This window comes from Centrocercus urophasianus, unplaced genomic scaffold, assembly GCF_019232065.1.
Source record: "Centrocercus urophasianus isolate 14NV4802_14NV808 unplaced genomic scaffold, USGS_Curo_1.0 seq_11, whole genome shotgun sequence".
Lineage (NCBI taxonomy): Eukaryota > Metazoa > Chordata > Aves > Galliformes > Phasianidae > Centrocercus > Centrocercus urophasianus.
The window spans coordinates 82,200,498-82,222,131 of record NW_024884253.1 but is presented as its reverse complement, the minus strand read 5'-3'; the positions used below and the strand labels follow the sequence as shown (position 1 = coordinate 82,222,131).

The 21,634-nt window shown below is 44.6% G+C and overlaps 3 protein-coding genes across 3 annotated transcripts; all 3 read right to left on the bottom strand.

The window, feature by feature from the left end:
• Positions 1–446: 446 nt before the first annotated feature.
• Positions 447–4,343, bottom strand: LOC122170391 (transmembrane protein 14C-like). Its single transcript, XM_042837190.1, has 4 exons — positions 4,200–4,343; positions 3,937–4,038; positions 1,681–1,765; positions 447–1,312 (listed from the first exon to the last, which is right to left on the bottom strand). The coding sequence occupies exons 1-4, from the start codon at positions 4,273–4,275 to the stop codon at positions 1,255–1,257; spliced, it is 321 nt and encodes a 106-aa protein (XP_042693124.1). The 5' UTR covers positions 4,276–4,343; the 3' UTR covers positions 447–1,254.
• Positions 4,344–4,523: 180 nt separating this feature from the next.
• LOC122171638 (N-acetyllactosaminide beta-1,6-N-acetylglucosaminyl-transferase-like) lies at positions 4,524–12,210 on the bottom strand. Its single transcript, XM_042839363.1, has 3 exons — positions 11,295–12,210; positions 7,052–7,144; positions 4,524–5,964 (listed from the first exon to the last, which is right to left on the bottom strand). The coding sequence occupies exons 1-3, from the start codon at positions 12,208–12,210 to the stop codon at positions 5,774–5,776; spliced, it is 1,200 nt and encodes a 399-aa protein (XP_042695297.1). The 3' UTR covers positions 4,524–5,773.
• A 779-nt stretch (positions 12,211–12,989) lies between these two features.
• LOC122171633 (N-acetyllactosaminide beta-1,6-N-acetylglucosaminyl-transferase-like) lies at positions 12,990–19,819 on the bottom strand. The gene is made up of 3 exons (XM_042839348.1): positions 19,742–19,819; positions 15,520–16,671; positions 12,990–13,126 (listed from the first exon to the last, which is right to left on the bottom strand). The coding sequence occupies exons 2-3, from the start codon at positions 16,439–16,441 to the stop codon at positions 12,990–12,992; spliced, it is 1,059 nt and encodes a 352-aa protein (XP_042695282.1). The 5' UTR covers positions 16,442–16,671; positions 19,742–19,819.
• Positions 19,820–21,634: the final 1,815 nt, after the last annotated feature.

Sequence of the window (21,634 nt, the reverse complement as noted above, 5' to 3'; positions counted from 1 at the left end):
GTCCTGTGCAAAAACGGACACAAGATAAACCAGACCAGAAAAGGGATACATTACCATCCATGCATAACTCCCAGGATTATTTCTGCATCCTAAGTCTATATTTAGAATGAGTTCAGGCAACAGAGCACTTCTCAGGGAAGCATCTGAGTCCTTTAGTCTTTAAATAAACTTTCACAGAGTCTTTCGAATCAGAAACAGAACATTTCTCTCAGAAAAATAAAGATTTTAATGTAATACTTGTCTTTATATATAAGACCGTAAGCTGCTTCTTCTGTCTCTCCTCTCCCCAGTTCAAGTAATATTTATAGGTGCATGTGCCCAGGAATGGAACAGGGCTATCAGACAATTCATGTTCACAGAGATATCCAGACTACCTACAGAAGAGGCACTAAATGTATCAGTCCAAGTGAATGATTAAAGAAAGAAATAGTTGTGCAGAAAGGAACTTTGTAATAATATTACGTTGGCTGGTTTATTTAAAGTAACATTTTAATACAAGTGCTACGACTGCGACTCAGCATTACCTAATGAAGTACATTTTTTATTTCTTACAAAGAATAATCTGTAAAAGTCAAATTAATTACATTTAGTTGGGCACTTTTCCTTATAAATAATTTCAAGTAACAGGTTTACTTTCATTGCATTACATTAGAAACTTAACCCCCTGCTTCATGATTGTGTTTTTAGGCCAAGGTTCTAACGCAGTGCTAGCAGAACAAAGTCCCTGACTGACAAACATGATGACCAGATAAGCTGGCAGGGAAGTGGGAGGGAAAGGTGACAAAAAGCTGACATGTTTAGGAAATATCAATGATAAATTGGCAATTTACAATCACCTATGCTGGAAAAGACCTCCAAGCTCATCTAGGCTCATCTAGTCCAACTTGTATCCCATTGTTTCAGCAGTCTAATGGGTTTTACAAGCACAAGTCCAGATGTATATTTAAGGCTCATTCCTGCAACTGTCTGCACACAAGGGCCTAGAGACCTTTGCATAAACTACAGGACAAGAAGCTGAACTAATCCTATACTCATTTTCCTACTTCACAGTGCAGCTGTTGAGACGAATACCACTTTGGAAGACATAACAAGGGTTCTCAATTTCTCTCATTTAAAGACATGACCCATACGCATAAGGATATGAAAAAACAGTGCACAGACAGCAGTGTCTGTTACATTTTTTTATATAGTGCATTCAGGCAGTGGCATTTTCAGGCTTCTTACTCATGTATTTTCAAGTGGTGTGATGTTCACTTATGGCTCAAGTGGCTTTTCCATCATCTGCAACATGAGTCTTCCAACCATCAATAAACTGTTGAACAGAATATTTGTTAAAACAAAGGAAGAAAGCACGAAGAAACAAAAGAAAGGGATAGGGGAAAACTCTCAAACACCACCACAGAAGAAAACGTTATGATTCATTTAGATGGACTACAACACAAGATTTCATTTCTTACACAACTTACCAAGTAACATTAAAAAAATCCTCATCGCAGAACCACCAATGTTGGAAAAGACCTCCAAGATGATCCAGTCCAACTGTCCACCTACCACCCATATTTCCCCTAACCCATGTCCCTCAGTACAACATCTGAACACTTCTTGAACACAATATAATCAATGTGTAAGTTAAATAAAATGCTTATTCAAAACACAGACAAGAAAAGAAGATGTGAGTACCTGGCACCAGCAATGACCCCAGGCATCACTCTTCTGGAGTTGTAAAATCTCATCCCCATGACAGCAGACAAGGTTCCAGATGCCACTGACAAGAGAAGCCCAGTCAGAACAGTTTCAGGGAAGTGGGTCTGAAGTGCCAGTGCAGCACTATAACCCTGTTACACACTTGCCAGTGCCAACAGGCCTATGTGTCTCTCCTCCCCTCAAAAGCAAATATTTTACTTATTTTTGTTAAGCAGCAGAGCAGCTGTAAGCTTTATGGCAGCTTTGGTAAGCCTGCTCCACTGTCCGTTACAAATGAGTAGATCTAACCAGCTACTAACACTGCCTCATCACCCATAACCTCCACTCCTCTGTGCAAATCACTAACACTCCCTCAATTTCCATTTATTTGCAGAAGGAGGAGGACTATTTCCTTGAATACGGATAACCTAAAAACTGCTAGAAAGCTAGGGTGGTTGATAAAGATTACTGTGGGGAAGTCAAATATTATTACATTTCCTATTTGATGCAGTTTGAGCAATCTAAAGCTCAGCTGGAGCCACAACTGCAAATCACAGGAGGCTGCAGAGAAACAGAATCATGGAATGATCAGAGAATGGTATGGGTAGGAAGGAACCTCTTGAAAGCATCCATTTCCAACGCCCTGCTATAGACAGGGTCACCTCCCAGTAGGCCAGGCTGCTCAACCTCTCATCCATCCTAGCCTTGAATGCTTTCGGGGAAGGAGAATTCACAACCTCTCTGGGCAACCTCTTCCAGTGTCTCACTCACACAAGAAAAAAAATTGTGATATCTCATTTAAGTCTACTCTCTTCCAGTTTAAAACTACTTCCCCTCATCCTTTCACTACCTCATAAAATAGAGCAGATGAATAAGGAATTACACTAAGCCAGGACATCATGCTGCCTTCAAGAGGCCCACTATGTCTACGTCCAAAAATCAAGAAGTACAGAAGCAACTCATCTTTCTCTCACTATACTGTCCAAAAACTAGTGCAGGAGATGGGAGATGCATGGCCATTCCTAGTACACATCACACAGGAAGAGAGAGTGCACAAACCAGCTGTGCTTCACATTGAGCTGTGTGTGTTGCACCTTGTTTTCTACTCACCACACAGTTTGGTCCTCTGCAGTGTTTGCCAGGGATCCAATAAAGCCCTTTAGCACATTGCATGACCAAGATCTGTTGTTTGTAAATAGCCTTAAATCCTTGTAATATCTAAATGCTAATAAATCTTTGATGTGGTTACAGAGCTCTAAGAGTTCAACCTAGTGCACAAAGATGTGACCAATTCCTCACGGGCACTGACCTGACCAGTTACTGAAGCCCTGCAGCAATGGAAGTTCCTTAAGCTTCACCTGATCTCTTCCAATGCCTCCCAACACCTTCCACTATCATTTCATCTTTTTTGCTTCCCTCAAAAGGTTTGCTGCAAGCTAAGCCTACAGCTTCTTGTCCCATCTATTGTAAGCAACAGAAGTGGGACAAGCAATAGAGAACAGTTCTTTCCCTCCTTTTGTAGATTTAAGATTTCTTTCCACAGCATACATTAAAACATTTTTAAGCTTAAAAATGCTCCTTTGCAGCTGTTTTACCACACGATTCCCCCGTGCCTGAATTAGTTTAACACAGTACCTCACCTGGCAGTGGGGATATGTAGCTGCCACCCAGCATGGCTCCCAGAGACAGTACAGCAAGGAGCTAGAGCTCTGGCACAAATGCTTCCCAGCTATGGGCAGGCAGCCCTGCCAATGCTCACAGCACTTGTACAAATAAAGGGACACAAGCTAGCTGGAACAGAATCACAGAATGGCCAGGGTTGGAAGGGACCTCAAGGATCATGAAGCTCCAATCCTCCTACCACATGCAGGGCCACCAACCTCCCCAGACCAGGCTGCACATGGCCCCATCCAACCTGGCCTTGAACACCTCCAGGGATGGGGCATCCACAGCCTCTCTGGGCAGCCTGTTCCAGCACCTCACCACTCTCTCTGTAAATAACTTCTCCCTGACACCCAACCTAAACCTTCCCTCCCTCAATTTAAAACCATTTCCCCTTGTCCTGCTGTTATCAACCCTTGTAAAGAATTGACTCCCTCCTGTTTGTAGGCTCCCTTTAGGTACTGAAGGCTGCAATGAGGTCACCCCACAGCCTTTTTTTCTCCAGGCTGAACAAGCCCAGCTCCCTCAGCTTGCCCTGACAGCAGAGGTGCTCCAGCCGTCAGTGTCAACACTCGGATGCCAAGCACTTACCAAGAGAAAGCCACACGTTCTTCGGCTCTTTGGACTGCTGGTAGGCACCCAGCCCTGCCAGGCCACCGAACAGAAGGCCGGCAGCGAGGGACGGGACGCTGCCTTCAAGAAAGCAAGCAACACAAATCACAACCTGCATTTGTTTTCCAATCAGTAAGACGCTTCGCAGCCCTCCGTCCCCGCGCAGGCAGGCAGCCCTTTCAAAGGGCAGAACCCCGCGCTCCGACCTTCCCTCCTCTCGCCCACCGCTAACACCAGCCTACCTGCCCTGGCGTAGCCGATGATGCCCCCGGAGGCCACCAGCGCCGCGTACCCGAAGCCGACCCAGTCGTACTCCATGTGCGGTGCCCCTCCGCCGCCTGCTGCAGCCTGGGGGCTGTTGGCCACGGCCCGCTCTGACCTTGGCGCGGCGCTTCCCGGCGTGCGGCGGGGCGGAGCGGAGCCTCACGGAGTTCCGGCCGCGGGCGGGAAGCTCAACGCCGCCGCCACCGGCCGTGCCCAGAAATCAGTCGCACAATGATAACTAAAGGGTTTATTTGCAGAAAAGCGTAACATTCGTTTAAAAAAAAAAACCTCAAAAAAAAAAAAAGAAGCGACGCTGTAAATGGCGGCGAGTCAGGAAAAGGAAAGGACACGGAAGTTAGCGGTGGTTTAACGGAGCTGGGAGGAGATGCTGTTCAGGACCCACTGCTTGAGCCAAGGTGCTCCACCGTGCTGCTAGCTGGGTCATCCAACGTGCTAAAATAACCCCAGGAATACAGCCTGTCATCACTGCAGGAAGAACCGTTCAATTCTGCTTCGGAGATTGCATGCTGAAAGGCTAGGTAGGCTTAGGAATGAGTATCAGCTCAGCTATTTGCCTCCCTCTGGTGGCTGCAATCGGGAAACAAAAATAGGGCTGTGAAGCTCAACGTTACCTACACCTATTAACCACTCAAAAGCTTGGGAAGGAGGCTCAGTCCCTGTCAAAACATGACACAAAGTTACAGACTTACTGCCAAAGCTCAACTACTCATCTTTCAGTCGTGGCATCCCTTTTCACTGCTCTCCCCCTCCCTTTGTGTCCTTACATATGATGATCTGAGGACACTGGCAGGCCAAAATTTGTGTGTCAGTCGGTTTCCAGCTCTATTAGTTGGCCAAGTGAAACAAATAAGTAAGACTTCACTTTTCATAAAGAGCTCTTGTGCCTGAAAGCCTATCAGATCTTTCTATCTACAGCCATTTGCATAGCAAAAGGTGCTATACTCCTACAAACCTTGAACCAACAGATGTTTAAAGAACAGACTTTAGAACAGCAGTTCAGCACCTTTCTCCCATTCACCAGTACTTCCCTGGTGAGCTAAGTTTCTGTATCTTTGACCAAACGGCAGCTGCACGCATGGCCACCAATTGTGTTCCACTTTTTAAGGTCTTGTTCACTGTGACTTGTTATCTTTCTGCTTACCAATGCACACTACTTGTCTTCAAGGTAATGCGAAGTCCCAAGGATGCCTGATTCTATATACATTTTTATAGAAACAGGCAGCAATGTCAGTGTAGCAAGAAAAAAAGTTAGGGATGGGCAACAAGCCATAAAAACTGCAAAAGTACAAACAGGGCAGCTGTAAAAAGAGCTGTGCCCACTTGCTTCTTTTTGGAATCTTCCACATTTTGGTCTCCAAATGTGAAGTGAAAAGATAGATTTGCAGACAAAGTGAGACAAGCTGACCTGAGCTGCAACTATTGCACATCCTAAAGAAACCTGTTGGATGAATGTGTTCTTCCAGCAAAACAGAAATTAGATTTCTGGTGCAATTCCGACCACTTTTGTTGATGCATCCTGGGTTTTCACTAGCTAGAAATACCAGTTTGGTTCCACCTGAACTTCACTCTGTGCCAAGGTTCTCTTTCGATGTCTCAGCTCCAGGCACTCCACAGTCAGCGGGTATGTTCTGAGCTCAAACTTATTTGCAAACATACAGGTGGAGTTTAAAAGCCACTTGAGGTCACCTGTTCCATATACACAAATGCCTCTGACATAATGGCCTGCCAAATTAAAAAGAAACATAAAAGAAATGTCAGAACCTGGTTTTCTTTCTACAGGCATGCTTATGGATCCAAAACTTTCTTTGGATAGGTTTTATCTGCAAAGCCACTATAAATCTACACCACGTCCTAAAAGGCTTACTAGACACACAGTGTAAGTATGAACAACAAAACGGCATGAAGGAAATTGCTTATGAGTAAATAATAAGCATAATTCCTGAGTAAGGAGATAGGCCAGAAGTTTTATTACTTGAGACTCTGAGACAAGGCTGAGACACAGCAAAGAGGGAAACTTCCTTCTGTCAGTGAAGAGGAACTGATCCTTTTACTTATGCAAGATTCTCCACTAAATAACATGGGTCGATACTGGTGCAATGTCACTTTTTTTGGTGTAGTCACAATAACGTGAAACCGCTGCAATTTAAGCTGACTGAAATCATCAATGCTTTTTTTTCCTCCTCAACACAAACAATGAATTAAAAGTTTATGAAATACATATTCCATTTTCCTCTCACTTTTACATGTCAAAAGTAGTAGCATCATAGAAAATACAAATCAGTGACCAAAAAAATTGAGTGTGCCATAGAAATTATAACTCACTAATGTTATGCCATGAAGCAATACGAAACAGGAAAACCTCAATATTTAAACATTGTCAGCTTGCAGTTCCTGAGGTTCCCTACCCAGTGTGGCTCCAGCAGGCATCAGTGCCTACATCAGTGGTTCTGTGTCCCCATGCTGGGAGTTACAATTACACATGGGCTATTCCCCATCACCCACGAGATGATTCCCCTACACTTAGAAGAAAACAGTCAGCTAATGCTTGTAAGCATTAAGCGTTGCTACACACCCTCCTTTCTGATGTATTCTATAAATGTTCCTGATGAAGAAGTAACTGTTATAGATTTCTAACTGCTTTTTTTTACGTGGCTACTGTTATTCAGTACCTAAGGACAAAGCTTTCAACGTCTTATTTCTGATCAACTGCTGCTTAAGAACTGACTTGCATTATGTAGGGCTACAGGAAGAAGTCAAGTTTTTCACTAGATGAACAAGAAGAAGAACTGAGGAAGAATATATGCATTACCGTGACAACCTCCATGGACGTCTTCCATATCAATCCACTTCACTGCTTTCAGGTCACCTTCCCACAATGCATTAGGCATAGACCCAGGGACACCTGCAGTTAGGTAACAGAAAATAACACCGTCACTCTTTTGAACATCTGTATGTTTGGTTTTACCTCTCCTCTCTAGGACTTTTCTCCATGGAACTGGGATAAAATGCAGCACCTTCAGCTCTGGGCTATAACAAAAAGATGGCTGCCATAGAATGAAGCACTGGCCTTTGAACACAAGAGATAGTTGGATAGTTCCAGCTAGGAAAACCTCTGCACCTGATCTGCACTGCAATACTGAATTCAGGTCAGTAACGGAAGATCTCCAAAACACAAAACACTTCACTAAGGAAAGCTGGAAAAGCACCAACTTCTCACTGTAACACAAACACTTGCCTATAATTTATTTGCCTGGTTATAAAAAAAGCTCAACATATTTTATTCTTTCCTGTCTAGCAAGCAATTACCATAGTATTGCACCTAAGTTATCAAATGGCAGAAGAGGCAACATGTTGGGAGCCCGAAGTACATCAGCAGGTACAAAAACACAGATGCTGCTTTTGCATTCTTCTAACGAGGCTGAAAACAGGCATGTAACACAATGGAAAGTGAAGCAATGACAGCAAGGTCACAGGCTGCAGTAAGGGAGAGTTTGTGCAAATGCAGCATAGAAATAAAGGAAAGAAACAACTTACTTTCAGAAGACCTTAGGTAGGCAAGGACCTCTAAACAAGATACCCTTGTTTCCATCAACCTTTAACATGAGATCTGGGAAGGTGTGGATCCTGGTTCCACCCCTTCCACTCAGTGCATTGCTTGCACCTGAGCTCCTCTGGGTTGGCCCTGCCTTTCCAGCAGGTGCTCAATCAGTGCTTCAAGCCCTGACAGCATTTCTGCTACAAGACGAAAAGAGTAACTTGCTCAAATGCAAAGAGTTTAGCGTAGGAGTACCTGCAAGTCAGGAGCTTTAACAAGTGCAGTAGAAGTAACAGCACTGACTGGTAGCACTGGTCAGGGAGTAGAGGATTTACATCACTCTGGCTGCTCCCCATGCACTGTGAGGCAGCTGCAAGCTGCAGCTGCAGCTCCCTCCCCTGGCAGTCTCTTGAGTAGCAGCAATATTTTTCATACATACTTATCATACATACATACCAAAAACACAGTAATTTTCCTCAGTTTACAGCAAGCATTTTAAAACTTGAACAAAACACCTTGATTTGGAATTGTAGGACCCGAGTCCATCAAATACAGTTTCAAGAAAAGTAAAGCAGGTATTTTAATCCCCACTTCTGACCTTTTTCTTCAGTAGCAATTAGCCCTCTTTCTGATTTTCATAGTGTCATTTAAACTGTGTATTAATCTAGATGATTTATTTTGCTAGTGAGCTGCAATCCTAACAGAGGTGATCTGCTCTGTAAACCACAATCTCAAATAGCAATGGGAGAACAAATAAGAAGCCACGTTCAGTGCTGAAATGGTAACTGAAATACTCATCAACCCAGTGATAATTCAGTGTTCTATGAAAAGGAAAGATGAAAGTACAGGAAGTTTCTGGTTTTTTTGTTTCCTTCCCCAATGGTATTACGCACAATATCTTCACAGTAACTGCAACCTAACAACTGTTTTGCCTTTGAGCTTGAAGAGAGCACAGTGAAGGGCAAAAGTGAACCCAAAGAAAGGCACTGTGTAATGTCAAGGGTTTATTCACTCTTGTTGTTCTGTTTTTGAGAGATTTGATGAGAGAAAAGTTAAGCATCAGTTTTTGGGTTTTATTTCCTTTTTCTTTCTCTATTTTGGGTTTTTAAGGATAGTGTGTTCCTCATAAGCTAGGGATTTCTTCATAACTATGGATAGGTGCTTTCAAATATTACCACTTGATCCAACAGCAGAAACACTGCAGCAGTTTTCTATAAACAGAGATACCTGCCAGCAGAACATCACAATCTTGTTTCTCCTCCTCTGCGTACTGGCCTATTATCAAATAAAATAACATGCCAAAGTGAGATTTTGTCCCGGGGAAATTTCAGAAGACTGTATTCTATGGCAGAAAGCATTCATGTAGAGACAACACTTGATAAAAGACAAAAAGAGGCAGTGATGGCAGGGGATGTGCTCTTCAAACGGCCTGGGACATGCGTTGTCATTCCAAATTAGAAACCTGTTCACAAGAGCTGGCAGTAAGCGTGGTGTGATGATAAACTCTGGAAAATGCTGAGGCTGCAGGAAGGAAGAAAGATGACAGACAAAACAGGAACAACCTCGGGACATCCACAAAAACAATGGGAGGCACTGCCTTCTAGGAATACAAAATTACTGACTTCACGTTATTCACCAGCTCTCAAATTAAGTAAACTAGGCATTTTTGTAAGTTAATTAAAGAGTAAAGAATAACATAGCTCAGCACTTAAAAAAAAAAAAAAACGGGTTTACCACATTTTCCTTTATATCTTTGTCAAATCCTTACCAATTGATTTCATATTCAGAAGTTGTTCTCGGGACCTTTTGATAAAACACTTTGTCTGAAGAGTTATGCTGGTGGTAAGCATTAATATAAACTCAGGTGTGAGCTCCTCACTCTACTTTTATTCAGCTCTCATCTCACACGGCTTGGATCACCCATGTATGTGACAGGAATCTGAAAGTATCTGCAGCAAAATAAGTGAATTTCAAGTACGCGCCAAGGGAAGAAATGAAAGTAAGTGTTGGAAGGGCTGATGCGTTTTTCCAGTCAGCTGTGGCTGAGTTCACAACACACCAGTGCAGTTCTGGTGGCTGCAAAACACCATTTGGGAAGCAAAGCCCAGTCCTCTCCCCTGAGTAGCATTTCACTGTGCTGAGCACACAGACACAGGTCTGGTGGTAGGAAAAACACCCTCCAGTTTTGAACATTGACCACAACCACAGGGCACAGCAAAATATGTTCCTCAACTAAGATTCTCCTTTCCTCATTTTTTTTTTCTTTTTGCCATTCAAATCCCAATGAGAGTCGATTTGCATGCGCTGGCTCAAAAAAGGAGTCCACTCCCTTTCTTTCTTGCACCAACTACCAGCTATCATCAAGAAAGACATCCCTATCTTACACAAAATGAGCCACTGCTTTTGCATTTCTGTAATCACACATAAGCTCATATTCAGATGGAAATACAATAGGATAAAAGGCTGCCTGATTTACTCTGAAATTTTAAGTCCTTTACCTGTAATTCCAGGATATACCCAATTAAAGCCAAGCTGGTAGTCAGTCTTCAATAGCAATTTGTGCTTCTTCATTTGCAGCTCTCTTTACGGAAGGAGATGAGTTTACACTTCTGCACAATCAACTGATCTAAGCTTTTCTCTTGTGCTTTCTAGGCTGGTGAACAGAAAATCCTTCTGTACCCTCACCCAGCACATCAGGTTGACCAAGACATACTTCATAAATCCACTCAAAACAGTGAAACAGTGCACAAATCACCTTTGGTGATTCTGTAGAACATACTGAAAATGATAGTAACTTGTGCTGGGCTCTGAGGCCAGATATTTATGTTTGGGAAACACTCCAGGCTTGGTGCAAGATATGCACACCCTCTCTTCCATGAACAAAGGTGTGCAGTTGGATCTGAAAATTCACAAATCCCTACAGTGGCTTTTGAAGCACAAATATATTACTTGCAAATACACGTGGAACTAAAGAGCCAATATGACAAAACAGAGTCATTCCTCAAAGCAGGGACTGTCCTTTTCCACTCTTCAAGGACACCAGGAAGACCTTAATATAGACAGCTCAAACATCAATGAAGCTTGCTATAACCTAAGCCTATTTCAGGCCTGTGCCATTGGAGGACAAGGCTACTGCGGCTGAGCAGAAAAGCTATTATTTCACTGGACTCACCATGCTGCCCATTTATAGGTGCCATTCCCACCAAAAGACAGTGTGGCCAAGTGAAGAAATCCCCAGGAAGATAAATTTGGGATTGCTCAGTATATCATCCGTGGTTTGTCACTAGTGTTGCTAACACAGGCTATCACCCATCAGGGTGATCTTCTACATAAACCTGCAGGGGTGATGACAACCTAGTGGTGAACGTCACTGAGAAGTACTTCCATGGTGAAGAGAGCTGTGGTGGACCACCACAATCAGCTGACACTCTGCAATGGAAAGTTGGTGCCATCGGTCTATTGTAGTGAGATTAGTAACAAAACCATCTGGATGCCTAGACAGGACCCCACAGCCTACCTGGGATTCTGTTGAGCGTCACCCAGAAGTGCTCATCGGGGCTGTAGGTGTCCTCAGACCACGCCAGCAAGTCAATGGCACGCGGGTCCTGCAGCACAAACTCTACAAAGGGCCGGGTGACCGCAATGTACGCAGAACCAAAGTAGAGAGTCAGGTTGTGTGGTGGAGGAGCCTTGTGCACCGGGGGGGTGACCAGCCCTGAGACGTTGCTCCCACCCTGCTCCAGGTACATGAAGCGGGTGCGTGCAGTGATGTGTGCTGGTGGCAGCACTCCGGGAGTGATGTTCTTCCCCCTGTAGGCTTTCAGATGCTGGATGATCTCCCAGTTGGTCTTCAAGGGGAAGTCCTGCCCGCAGGCGTTGAGCAGGTAGCGCCAGGGCACGGCCGAGGCCAGCAGGTCCCTCATGCAGTGCAGGTCGGCCCGCAGGCGGGACACACCGCCGTAGACCACCCGCTCCGTGCGGGAGGCGAGGAAGGCGTTGGGGAAGCAGCCCACCAGGCGCCGCACCGCTTGCTGCAAGGCGGCCGGCGCCTTGCCATCCACGTGGATGCAGTAGATGTTTTGGGGCATGTAGACTGCCCTGAAGAGCCGCTCGAAGGTCTCAAACTCCTTGTGCAGGGTGATGATGTAAGCCAGGGGGAAGGCCGCCTCCTCGGCTGACAGCACCCGGGTGATGTAGTGGCTGTGGGACACGTACTTGCTGCAGGAGGAGTCCCTGGCCGCAGGTCGCAGCCCCCCATCCTGCAGCTTGGGAGCCTGCCCGGCCAGCAGCGTGCCACACGCTCGCTCTAGCGCCGCGCCCTCAGCAGAGCTACCAGCGCCTGCCCCGCTCCTTCCACGGCGCCTCAGCAGCGCGGCGGCACCCAGCAGTACCGCAGCCACCGTCAGACTCATCGCTAGCCGACGTCGCCGCATGGCCGCTCGGCACTGCACGGCCCTGACACGGGGAGCGCGGGGCCGGGGCCTGCGGGCTGGAACTGCTGCCAGGCGGCAGGCACTGAGCCCGAGGGGCCGGGCCGGTAAGGCCCGTTAACAGCTCATTGACCCTGGAGGGGGTCTGTCCTTGTAGTGCCATCTAGGCTCTAGAACAGAAAATTTGGTAGGCAAGGGTGGGATTTAAAATAAACTCAAGATTGGGAAGCTTTAAAGCAGACCTCACAACTCGTTGAGAAGGAAATTAAACCCCGGGGAACAGAAGCATGTTGAAAGCTGCTTCATTCAAGGCAGCAGTCTGAATTAAGGCACTGCTGTTCAGGACATGCTCTTTTTTCCAGTATCCGTGGCTCTGGTGTCTTCCGGTGCCGCTGTCCAGGCAGGCAGCTGGCTGCAGGGTTTGTCTCTCATCACGTGCAACACAGCTTTCATTGTGGTCAGATGAGTTTGTGTTTAGATGAAAACACTTCTTTAAAGTGCTGTAATTCTGCTTCTGCTTTCCAAGGAGCTGCCCATTGAACCCTGTTACACCAGTGTGTGATAGATACGAAGATACTGGGGAATCAGGCAAAGGAGTGCAAGTCCATTTATTAGCTGTGGCTTTTCAGAAATCCTTGAAGTCATGTCTTTCCTTACTCTGTCATCACTATGTAGTATTTTAGTGCAAAGCAAAAGATTGGTTGTAAAGCAGTTTGGCTTCAGTAGGAGAAAATTTGCACTAAAGCAACACTTAAATTAACAGCTAAAGACTGCATCTAGACTTAACCATATTTTAATCCTATATTTTGTGATAAACTGTAATGCCTAAATGGAGGATACAGGACAAGAATATTTTTTCTGGAAATTCTGCCGTAAGGCAGGTGTATTTGCTGCATTGCAACATCTTCCTTAAGCAGATCTGGCAAGAGACAAAGGTTTTGATTATGAGATTGCAACAGCTTTGTGGGCATAAGACTCAATAACAGTTACAGGAAAATCTCTTTTTTTTATACCTTATTTCTACAAGAAGTGTTTGCTCAAACAGGAAACCTCATTAAAGAATGGAAAATGCAAACAAAAGCACAAGTGTTAGTTATATGAGTAATGCTGCAGACATAGATACAAAATACTTCCTTCTAGAGAGCATCGCTTATTCAACTAGCGTCACTGACTGGAATCATATAAAAAGCTTCTGCCTTTCTGTCTACATGTGTCTTTTGAAGGGTGGGCATTAATGTAAAGAAAAGAAAAGAAACAATTCTGGGAGGCAAAACTCAACCACAGTGGCACATTAGTATGATGCACTGTTAAAAAGGTCATTGCAAGAGTCTCTCTAGAAACAATGGAGGAATCGAGAGTTACCAAAGTAGTAATGAGTGATTAAGTTGCTGTAGTGAGAAGCTTGGTGTGTGATAAATTATATAGAGAGATGGAAAAAAACAACAAACAACAAACCACAACAACAAAGTAGGCCTATTTGTTGAAACTTCAGTTTATCTGCAGCAGTAATTCCAGAGTCACGTGAGAGCTGGTGGCTCTCAAGGAACATCTTGTTCACGTCCTTTGGTTGTGGGTATGAGACAAGAATAATACCAGAAAATGCTGGGTAGCAATGCTAACACATTAAGGAACCACATCAACCAGTTCTTTGTTTTTAAATTTTTTATGTGACTTTGCTTGCACAAAGAGAACTCCCATCTGCCTTGGTTGTATCCTTAGCTTGACTCACAGCATTAGCTGCCACATGTCTGCTATTACCTGAGGTATACTGTATGCCAACTGTCCTTATTTTTCTGTCTGCTATTCAGCTCCTAACTGAAATATTGCCATCAGGATGGTGCAGATGTACTTTTGAAATCTGAGAGTGATTTAAAACACTACTTGCTAATAAAAGTATCCATCCTTTTCATTACATCCCAATCATTGACATATGAGCACAAATGACATAGGAAGCCTTTCTTTTTTTCTTTCCTCTCTCTGGGACGCATACTCACAGCTGTAAGCTTCTTGCACAAATGAGGAATAAAAGCGATTCTGGCCTAGCATTTTCCCTGCAAACCCCCCGACTTCCCTTACTACAGGTGACCATTCACCAATTCTGTGGAAGGATGTACATGACCAAGGGATGTCCCAGCCTTGGGTATTCCAGGTCAGATGTTAGTCTGCCTCTTTCAGGCAAAGATCTAGAAGTAAAGGCTTTCATATCAGGCACTTCTATTTCAAAAGATCTTTAAATTCATACATTTTGTGTATACGTTTTCTCATGTAAAGCTGAAGAGAAGTGAAAGAGCAGAGGAAATTTCCTCTTTTGGGTTCAATGAACATTTAGATCTCACCCTTAGTAAAGAAACGGCACATCAAGATGCTATCATTAAGATGTTTTAGGAATTTCTTGGACCTCTACGTGTTAGCTGTGTGGCATTTCCAATTGCACCTGGGAAGTTGAAGTCACCCTTAAACTTAAGGGTGGTTGATCTAGAGCTATATCCTTGTTCCTTAATGAATAGTTCATCAGTGTCATCATCCTGGCTGGGTAGCCTATAGCAGGGGAAAAGCGATATCCACTTTATTTGCTCAGAGCTCCCAACCATGCAATTGTCAGCTACGAGCTCAGTAAAGCCCAGCTCCTTCTTCACAGTCATTCCCAGCATCACCTGCCCTGCCTGTCCCTACTGAAGGGCTCAGTGTTGTCCATCATGACACACCAGTTACAGGGCTCTGCCCACCAGGTTTTGCTTATGCCAATGATATCATTGCTCGTGGACTGAAACAAGGCTTTGACTCCTCTTGTTTGTTCCTCATTGGTATAGAAACATCTCAAATTTTCTTCCTTGTACCCAGCACTTCAAGTGCAGAGTGAAGGTTCTCACTGGCATGCAGTCCCTCAAATTTTGAAATGCCATCCAATAGCTTATCACAGGCAAGTCTGATTTCATCCCTTTCCCCCTTCAAATCTAGTTCTATCAGTCTAGCTCTGTCAATCGGCCCCATTAATTCTTGTGCAGAAATCCTATTCCCCCTCTATGAAAGATGCATCCCATCAGCTGCCAGCAGCCCCGATATTGTGTAGATCATCTCATGATAGAGAAACCCAAAACTGTGCCAATGATACCAGCCTCAGAGCCATGTGTGGATCAGCTGGCTCTGCCTGTTCCTCTCAGTACTGTTCCCGGCAACTGGAAGGATGATTCTATGATTCTATTCAGCGATGTATACTTAATTAAAGTCAGTCTGAAGTGCGTGTGTATGTTGTGTGTACACCCATTACTGTGGGCATGTATCCTCAGGAAACTAAACCGAAGGTGTGCTCACCTGGGATCCTGTTGAGCGTCACCCAGAAGTGCTCATCGGGGCTGTAGGTGTCCTCAGACCACGCCAGCAAGTCAATGGCACGCGGGTCCTGCAGCACAAACTCTACAAAGGGCCGGGTGACCGCAATGTACGCAGAACCAAAGTAGAGGGTCAGGTTGTGTGGTGGAGGAGCCTTGCGTACAAACGTCGGCAGCATGAAGGAAAAGAAAGAATATAATTGCTCCCGGTGCACATACTTGGTGCGTGCAGTGATGTGTGCTGGTGGCAGCACTCCGGGAGTGATGTTCTTCCCCCTGTAGGCTTTCAGATGCTGGATGATCTCCCAGTTGGTCTTCAAGGGGAAGTCCTGCCCGCAGGCGTTGAGCAGGTAGCGCCAGGGCACGGCCGAGGCCAGCAGGTCCCTCATGCAGTGCAGGTCGGCCCGCAGGCGGGACACACCGCCGTAGACCACCCGCTCCGTGCGGGAGGCGAGGAAGGCGTTGGGGAAGCAGCCCACCAGGCGCCGCACCGCTTGCTGCAAGGCGGCCGGCGCCTTGCCATCCACGTGGATGCAGTAGACGTTTTGGGGCATGTAGACTGCCCTGAAGAGCCGCTCGAAGGTCTCAAACTCCTTGTGCAGGGTGATGATGTAGGCCAGGGGGAAGGCCGCCTCCTCGGCTGACAGCACCCGGGTGATGTAGTGATTCTGTGTGATGTACTCAGTGCAATTGAATATTCCGAAGGATGTTTTTAAAGCATTTTCCTTCAGAAAGGACACCTTATCTTTAGTAAGTGCTTTACAGTCTTCTACTAAAGTTGAACTCATTGAGAACTTGAGCCTTCTGAGAGATTTTTGTGCATGTATAGTAATGGCATAGAAAACAAATGGAAGGGAAACACTGAGAATCAGGACGACAAAGAAATAATATCTGAGTACACTCATTGCTGCTTGAAAAAGAAGTCACATGTGAAACCCTACAAGAAGGTCAGATCAGACACCCCAAAGAGTTAATTTCATTTTCTGTTCTTGGTTCCTGCTGGAGAATGTATCCATCAGGTCAATGCACAGTATCCAGCTGATGTCTTGATTTTAACATAGATCTGTAGTCATCATTGATGTGGGAGCACCACGAGTAAAGAACGTGTTGTTGACAGAAGTTCCTCCACAGCACCCTCAAGATTAAACAGACATATCACATAATTACCGACTTAAATAATTATCATGCACTTTGTTACCTCTGAATACAATTTGTGGCTTTGCTCTTAATTGCTCCCTCTTCCCTCTCCTTTAAAGAAGTAGCCAGCCATGAAATACCTATGTGTGCAATATAACAGAAAAAAAACCCTCAGATTTACCTTTTCTATAACTTATTTCTTCTTCGCTTATAGGAACTTTTTTCTGTCCTATCCAAGTTTCATCAATCATTGCTGCTCAAGAATTATGAAAGGTTTGTGCAGCACACCATTAAGGCTATCAACACTCGTTTGCATGAAGCCTAAGAATCTTTTTGCCTCTGTCTAGAATTACATCAGAACAATATTGAAGCAATGTTTTTATTCATTTGTACGTTTGAAACCTGCAAAATTTTTTCTGTCGTGTATTAGTTGTGTTGAGCTCCTGGCTTACACACATTACAAGGATCCAGGCTTGGTTCCTACTATTGAAACTATTTAAACTAACCTTTGTTTTCCTAACAAGACATTCTTGTTTCTGAGAACCATGCATGCATCAGGTACATTGCCATACTCATGCAGTCAGAGATTGTGGCGTGACTCTGCCTGAGGTGAAATGACTGGTAACACTCCCTTCCAACTGTGAGTCTGCTAATGTGGATCTTCTGACATGAAACAGGACTTCTTGGGGATTTAAGCTTTTTCCAACATCATGTTGTTTTGATCCAACATCAGATAACACTGCAACAATGTCAGATTATCTGAGATTGCACCAATAAATACTTTGATTAGGCAATCCAATGTGCTACAGTGCAAAGGTGGAAATACCATCCAACTTGTGTAGACAGTCTATCTCAGGCACTGGTAGATTCTTCTTGGTGCCCTCTGGGGCTGTTTCTTCCCATCCTGATCCCAAACACTCAGTTCAAAGGTACTGAGGACTGCAGTGGCTTCAGCCCCATCAGGTACAGTGATAAACTGTAACAGAAGATACTTGTGCCCAGAATGTCCCTCAGAAGGTTCACCAATGCAGAACACTGGACAGAACTGGAAGTTAAGCTTGCTCATATATTGCAGTTTCTTCAAGAGCAACTTCTCTCTGGGGAGTCAAGAATGAGTAGGAGCAGTCATGGTCATGCTGAGCTTCTTCCAGTGTAGTCTTCTTCACCAACACTTGGCTCTGATGGAGACAGAGGTCTGGAATGGAGGTGTGCAAAAGTCCCAGGCAATAATGGAGAACTGCCAGACGCTGCCAAGAAGTCAACTGGAAAATGCCATCACAGCCCAACAGTAGAGCTTGTTAAGGGAGAATTCAGAGAGGTGAATACTTAGCTGACATCATTGTCCAACTCTAGCAAAGAAATACACAGCAAATATCACCGTGAAGGAAAATTCACACATGATTAGTGAATGCTGTCCCAGGGTGCACAGACCTGCCCAGACCTCAAAACACTGCTACTTCCTAATAATTTGTTGTAGGAGTAAACACAGACAAACACCTCAGTAACACGAACGGGGAGAAGGTGTGTCAGTTGTTCTGCAGGAGTCAGGATTTCCTTGGGGATATCTCAGTTTACGGCAGAGAGCTCAGGCAACTTTTCCAAAGTACCAAAGGTTGAGATCCTCCAGAGTGTTTGGGTTTTGTTGAAACTCAGCCCAGGTGCTTCTAAAAGAGGAGGACTTAAGAACTATGTATATTTATGTATACATGTATCTGCATGTATCTGAAAATCTGAAAACATATATGCAAATAATTGCCGTGGAAATCCAAGCTATCAAAAGTATTTGTTTTGTCTTGTTTTTGCTTTGTTTGTTTCATTTTTGCTTCTAACTAGTTCTACCTTGTGATGATTCCTCTGAAATAATAGCCATACCTTGGGTTACAGGCAGAAATCACACACATGTTCATGCACACAGAGAGGAAGGAAATGAAGAAGTAAAGCACTCAAGCCACATGAGCAACTGCAATGGAAAAAACCATGATATCTATGTTTTCTCATGGCGTGGGTTGTATTCGACCTTGGCATATTTTGAATGTGAAAACAGAGTTACTGGGCAGAAGAGATCAACTATACTATGCATTTCAAGAGGCTATGTAGGAGGAGTGCTGGTAGAACTAAATCTGCTGCTGAATTAGATCTGCAGCACAGCTTCTTTTTATTGTTCCCTGGACCTTCATTGTGGCAATTCTCATTGCAGCATTAAAGAAGATTTTAGTACAGTTCACACAGTGGAAACACACTCAGCAGTAAGATTAGCTATTGAAATGACTTCCCTGGGGATGAATGGGAACAGACCTTTCCAGTCACCAAGGGTTTTTATCCTAGGAATGTAGTTAGCATTTAGTAAAATGCTTCTGGCTTAATCAATATAGGTAATTGGTTTCAGCTAATTTGCTAGCAAATTAAAAAGCAAGGTGCATGGGCTTTGCACATCATGATTGCAAATTCCTATTTGGCCCTGGTTAGTAGTGACAAACATTACATATTCTACATCTGTTTGGGGTTATCTGACATTTTCTATTATGTTGTTAGGACAGAAATATCTGTATCACGACATTCATTTTCACATCCCTCATACACAAAGCTGGCAGACTGAAGCAGCACCAGTTAAAAATCTAGAGAGGCTACTGCAAGCAAGCAATTTCTCCTCACTGTTTTGGGGGTTTTTTTCGGGTTTTTTTTTGGTTCAGATCCTCTGAACCGGGTAACCACGTCCTCTGCACATAAAGGCACTCCCCATCCTTTGCTCCTCGCATCAGAATGAAACTCCCTCAGTCTTGTGCTGTTCCTAAGTGCCATGCAATGTGCACAGTCTCCACAAAGCTCTTGAAACAGCTCTGCCTGGCAGTGTAGTCCTCTATCCTGTGCCTTATATGCCCTGCCTGAGCTAGAAGGTGTGTATCCACAGTGTAACACAGGAAAGGAGAAAACAGAGTCAGGCAGAGGAACAGTTGGAGTTTCTTTCTATCTGCCCTCTCCTGCCCTCCCTTCTCTGCTGTTCAGAGCATTCCCACACCTGCCAGCCAGCAATAAAGTGGCTGTTCAAAAGGAAGAAAGCACAAACCTACCTGAAAAGGAGCTCCGAGGCAGGCACAGGGCTGACACCGGACAGTCACATCGCGGCAGTGCTTGCAGCGAGTGGGAGGAGAGACGAAGTGACACATCGAGGGAAATGCTAGCTCAGCTCACATGGTTCACTAAAACTATCAAGTAATCTAATCACATGCAGCACATGAGCACATCTGTCTGCACAAACACCAAAGGCCAGACAGCGCACGGTCTCATCTGATATCATCTTGCAGTGCTCCCAGGCTTCAAACACAGAGCCTCTGACGTTGCGGGAACTTCATTTTTGGCCTGAATTTGCAGCAGGCTTTTCAATACAAAGAAAGCAGAAGCGTGTCAGGTTCTCTGGTCTCCAGCACAGCACACAATTCTCAACTTAAACACATGACTGCTCCAATGCAGAGTGCTTTTCTGCTCCCTTTTCCAATTAATTTCCAGCGGGGACCTGTACTTACCTGTGTGAAAAACCACCCCTCACCAGCTGCTCAGGAGCAGCAGCACTGCATCCTCCTCACTGTTCATCTATCCTCTTGTGCAGGAAAAGCGAGTTGTAATTAAATATGTTCCAATAGAGGACAGGCTAGCTGTGATGGAGAAATTGGTGTTCTTTTGTTAAATACAACTGCATTTTATAGATTATACTGGTAGAGACAAGGCATGGAGATAAGGCTGTTTCGTAATGCAGATTGATGTGCATAACAGCAGAGCACAAATGTACTCATGCTGCTATTATTTGCACTAGAGGAGTGCCCAAAGATGGCTCACAATGGATTTCGCAAACATTTGGGTGTTTGCTAACTTCACGAATATGAACCTTTGGGAGCATCAAGTCTGGCCACTGGGGCTTTCAGATTTTGTCTTCTACTGAGCACTACCACTTACGGATGTGATCCAAAGCCAGCCATAGGCCTGGCTTACTGGAGAAAAATTAATTCCAAGATGCATAGTGTTAAGCTTCAGCTGCCTGCGCAAACTGGGAGTCTGTCCTCAGCTATAGGTGCCCCAGCAGTCACGGGAAGAACACGACTCCACCTGCAGGCTGTGAGCAAGCTGATCTGCAAAGCACAGCTGCCCACAGCTTGCTGCCTGCATTGCTCACAGTTCTGGCTCTGCGACTTGTTGCTGGGTGCAAAACAAGCAGAAAGCCCGTGAAGATCTGGAAAATATCTGTCAGGAATGACTGAAATAATATGTACTTATCTAGTGGGGAAAAAAAAAATCAGAAAAACCAGAAAGTCTTTGAACATTGTGTTTGTATATATATATATATAATTTGTATATATATAAAAATTTGGAGCAAAGCCTGATGCAAATATGAAAGGGAGTAGCTGATTCTGACAGGCTGAGAGAGCTTGGGCTGTTCAGCCTGGAGAAGAGAAGGCTCCAGGGAGACCTGAGAGCAGTCTTTTATTATCTAAAGTGGAGCTGTAAGGAAGAAGGGGACAGACTCTTCAGTAGAGTCTGTTGTGATGGGACAAAGGGAAATGGTTTCAAACTAAAAGAGAGGAGATTTAAGCTGGATATGAGGAAGAAGTATTTTACCATAAGGGTGGTGAGGCACTGGCACAGGTTGTCCAGAGAGGCGGTGGATGCCCCGTCCCTGGAGACACTCAGGGTGAGGCTGGATGGAGCTCTGAGCAACCCGATGTAAGTGTCCCTGTTCATGGCAGGGGAGCTGAACTAGATGGCCTTTAAGGGTCCCTTCCAACTCAAGTGATTTTATGATTCTCCGCATTCTCTGTGGATAGAAGAACTAATCAGCATAGATAGCATCAGTGGAGGTGAAGATCAGACATTAGAGAAGCTTTGTAGTGCTAAGCAGGTGACTGTAGATTAGATGGTCTGAAGAGGCTGGAATTTTCTTTTGATGGTTTTGAGGAGCAGGTTGGGCACAG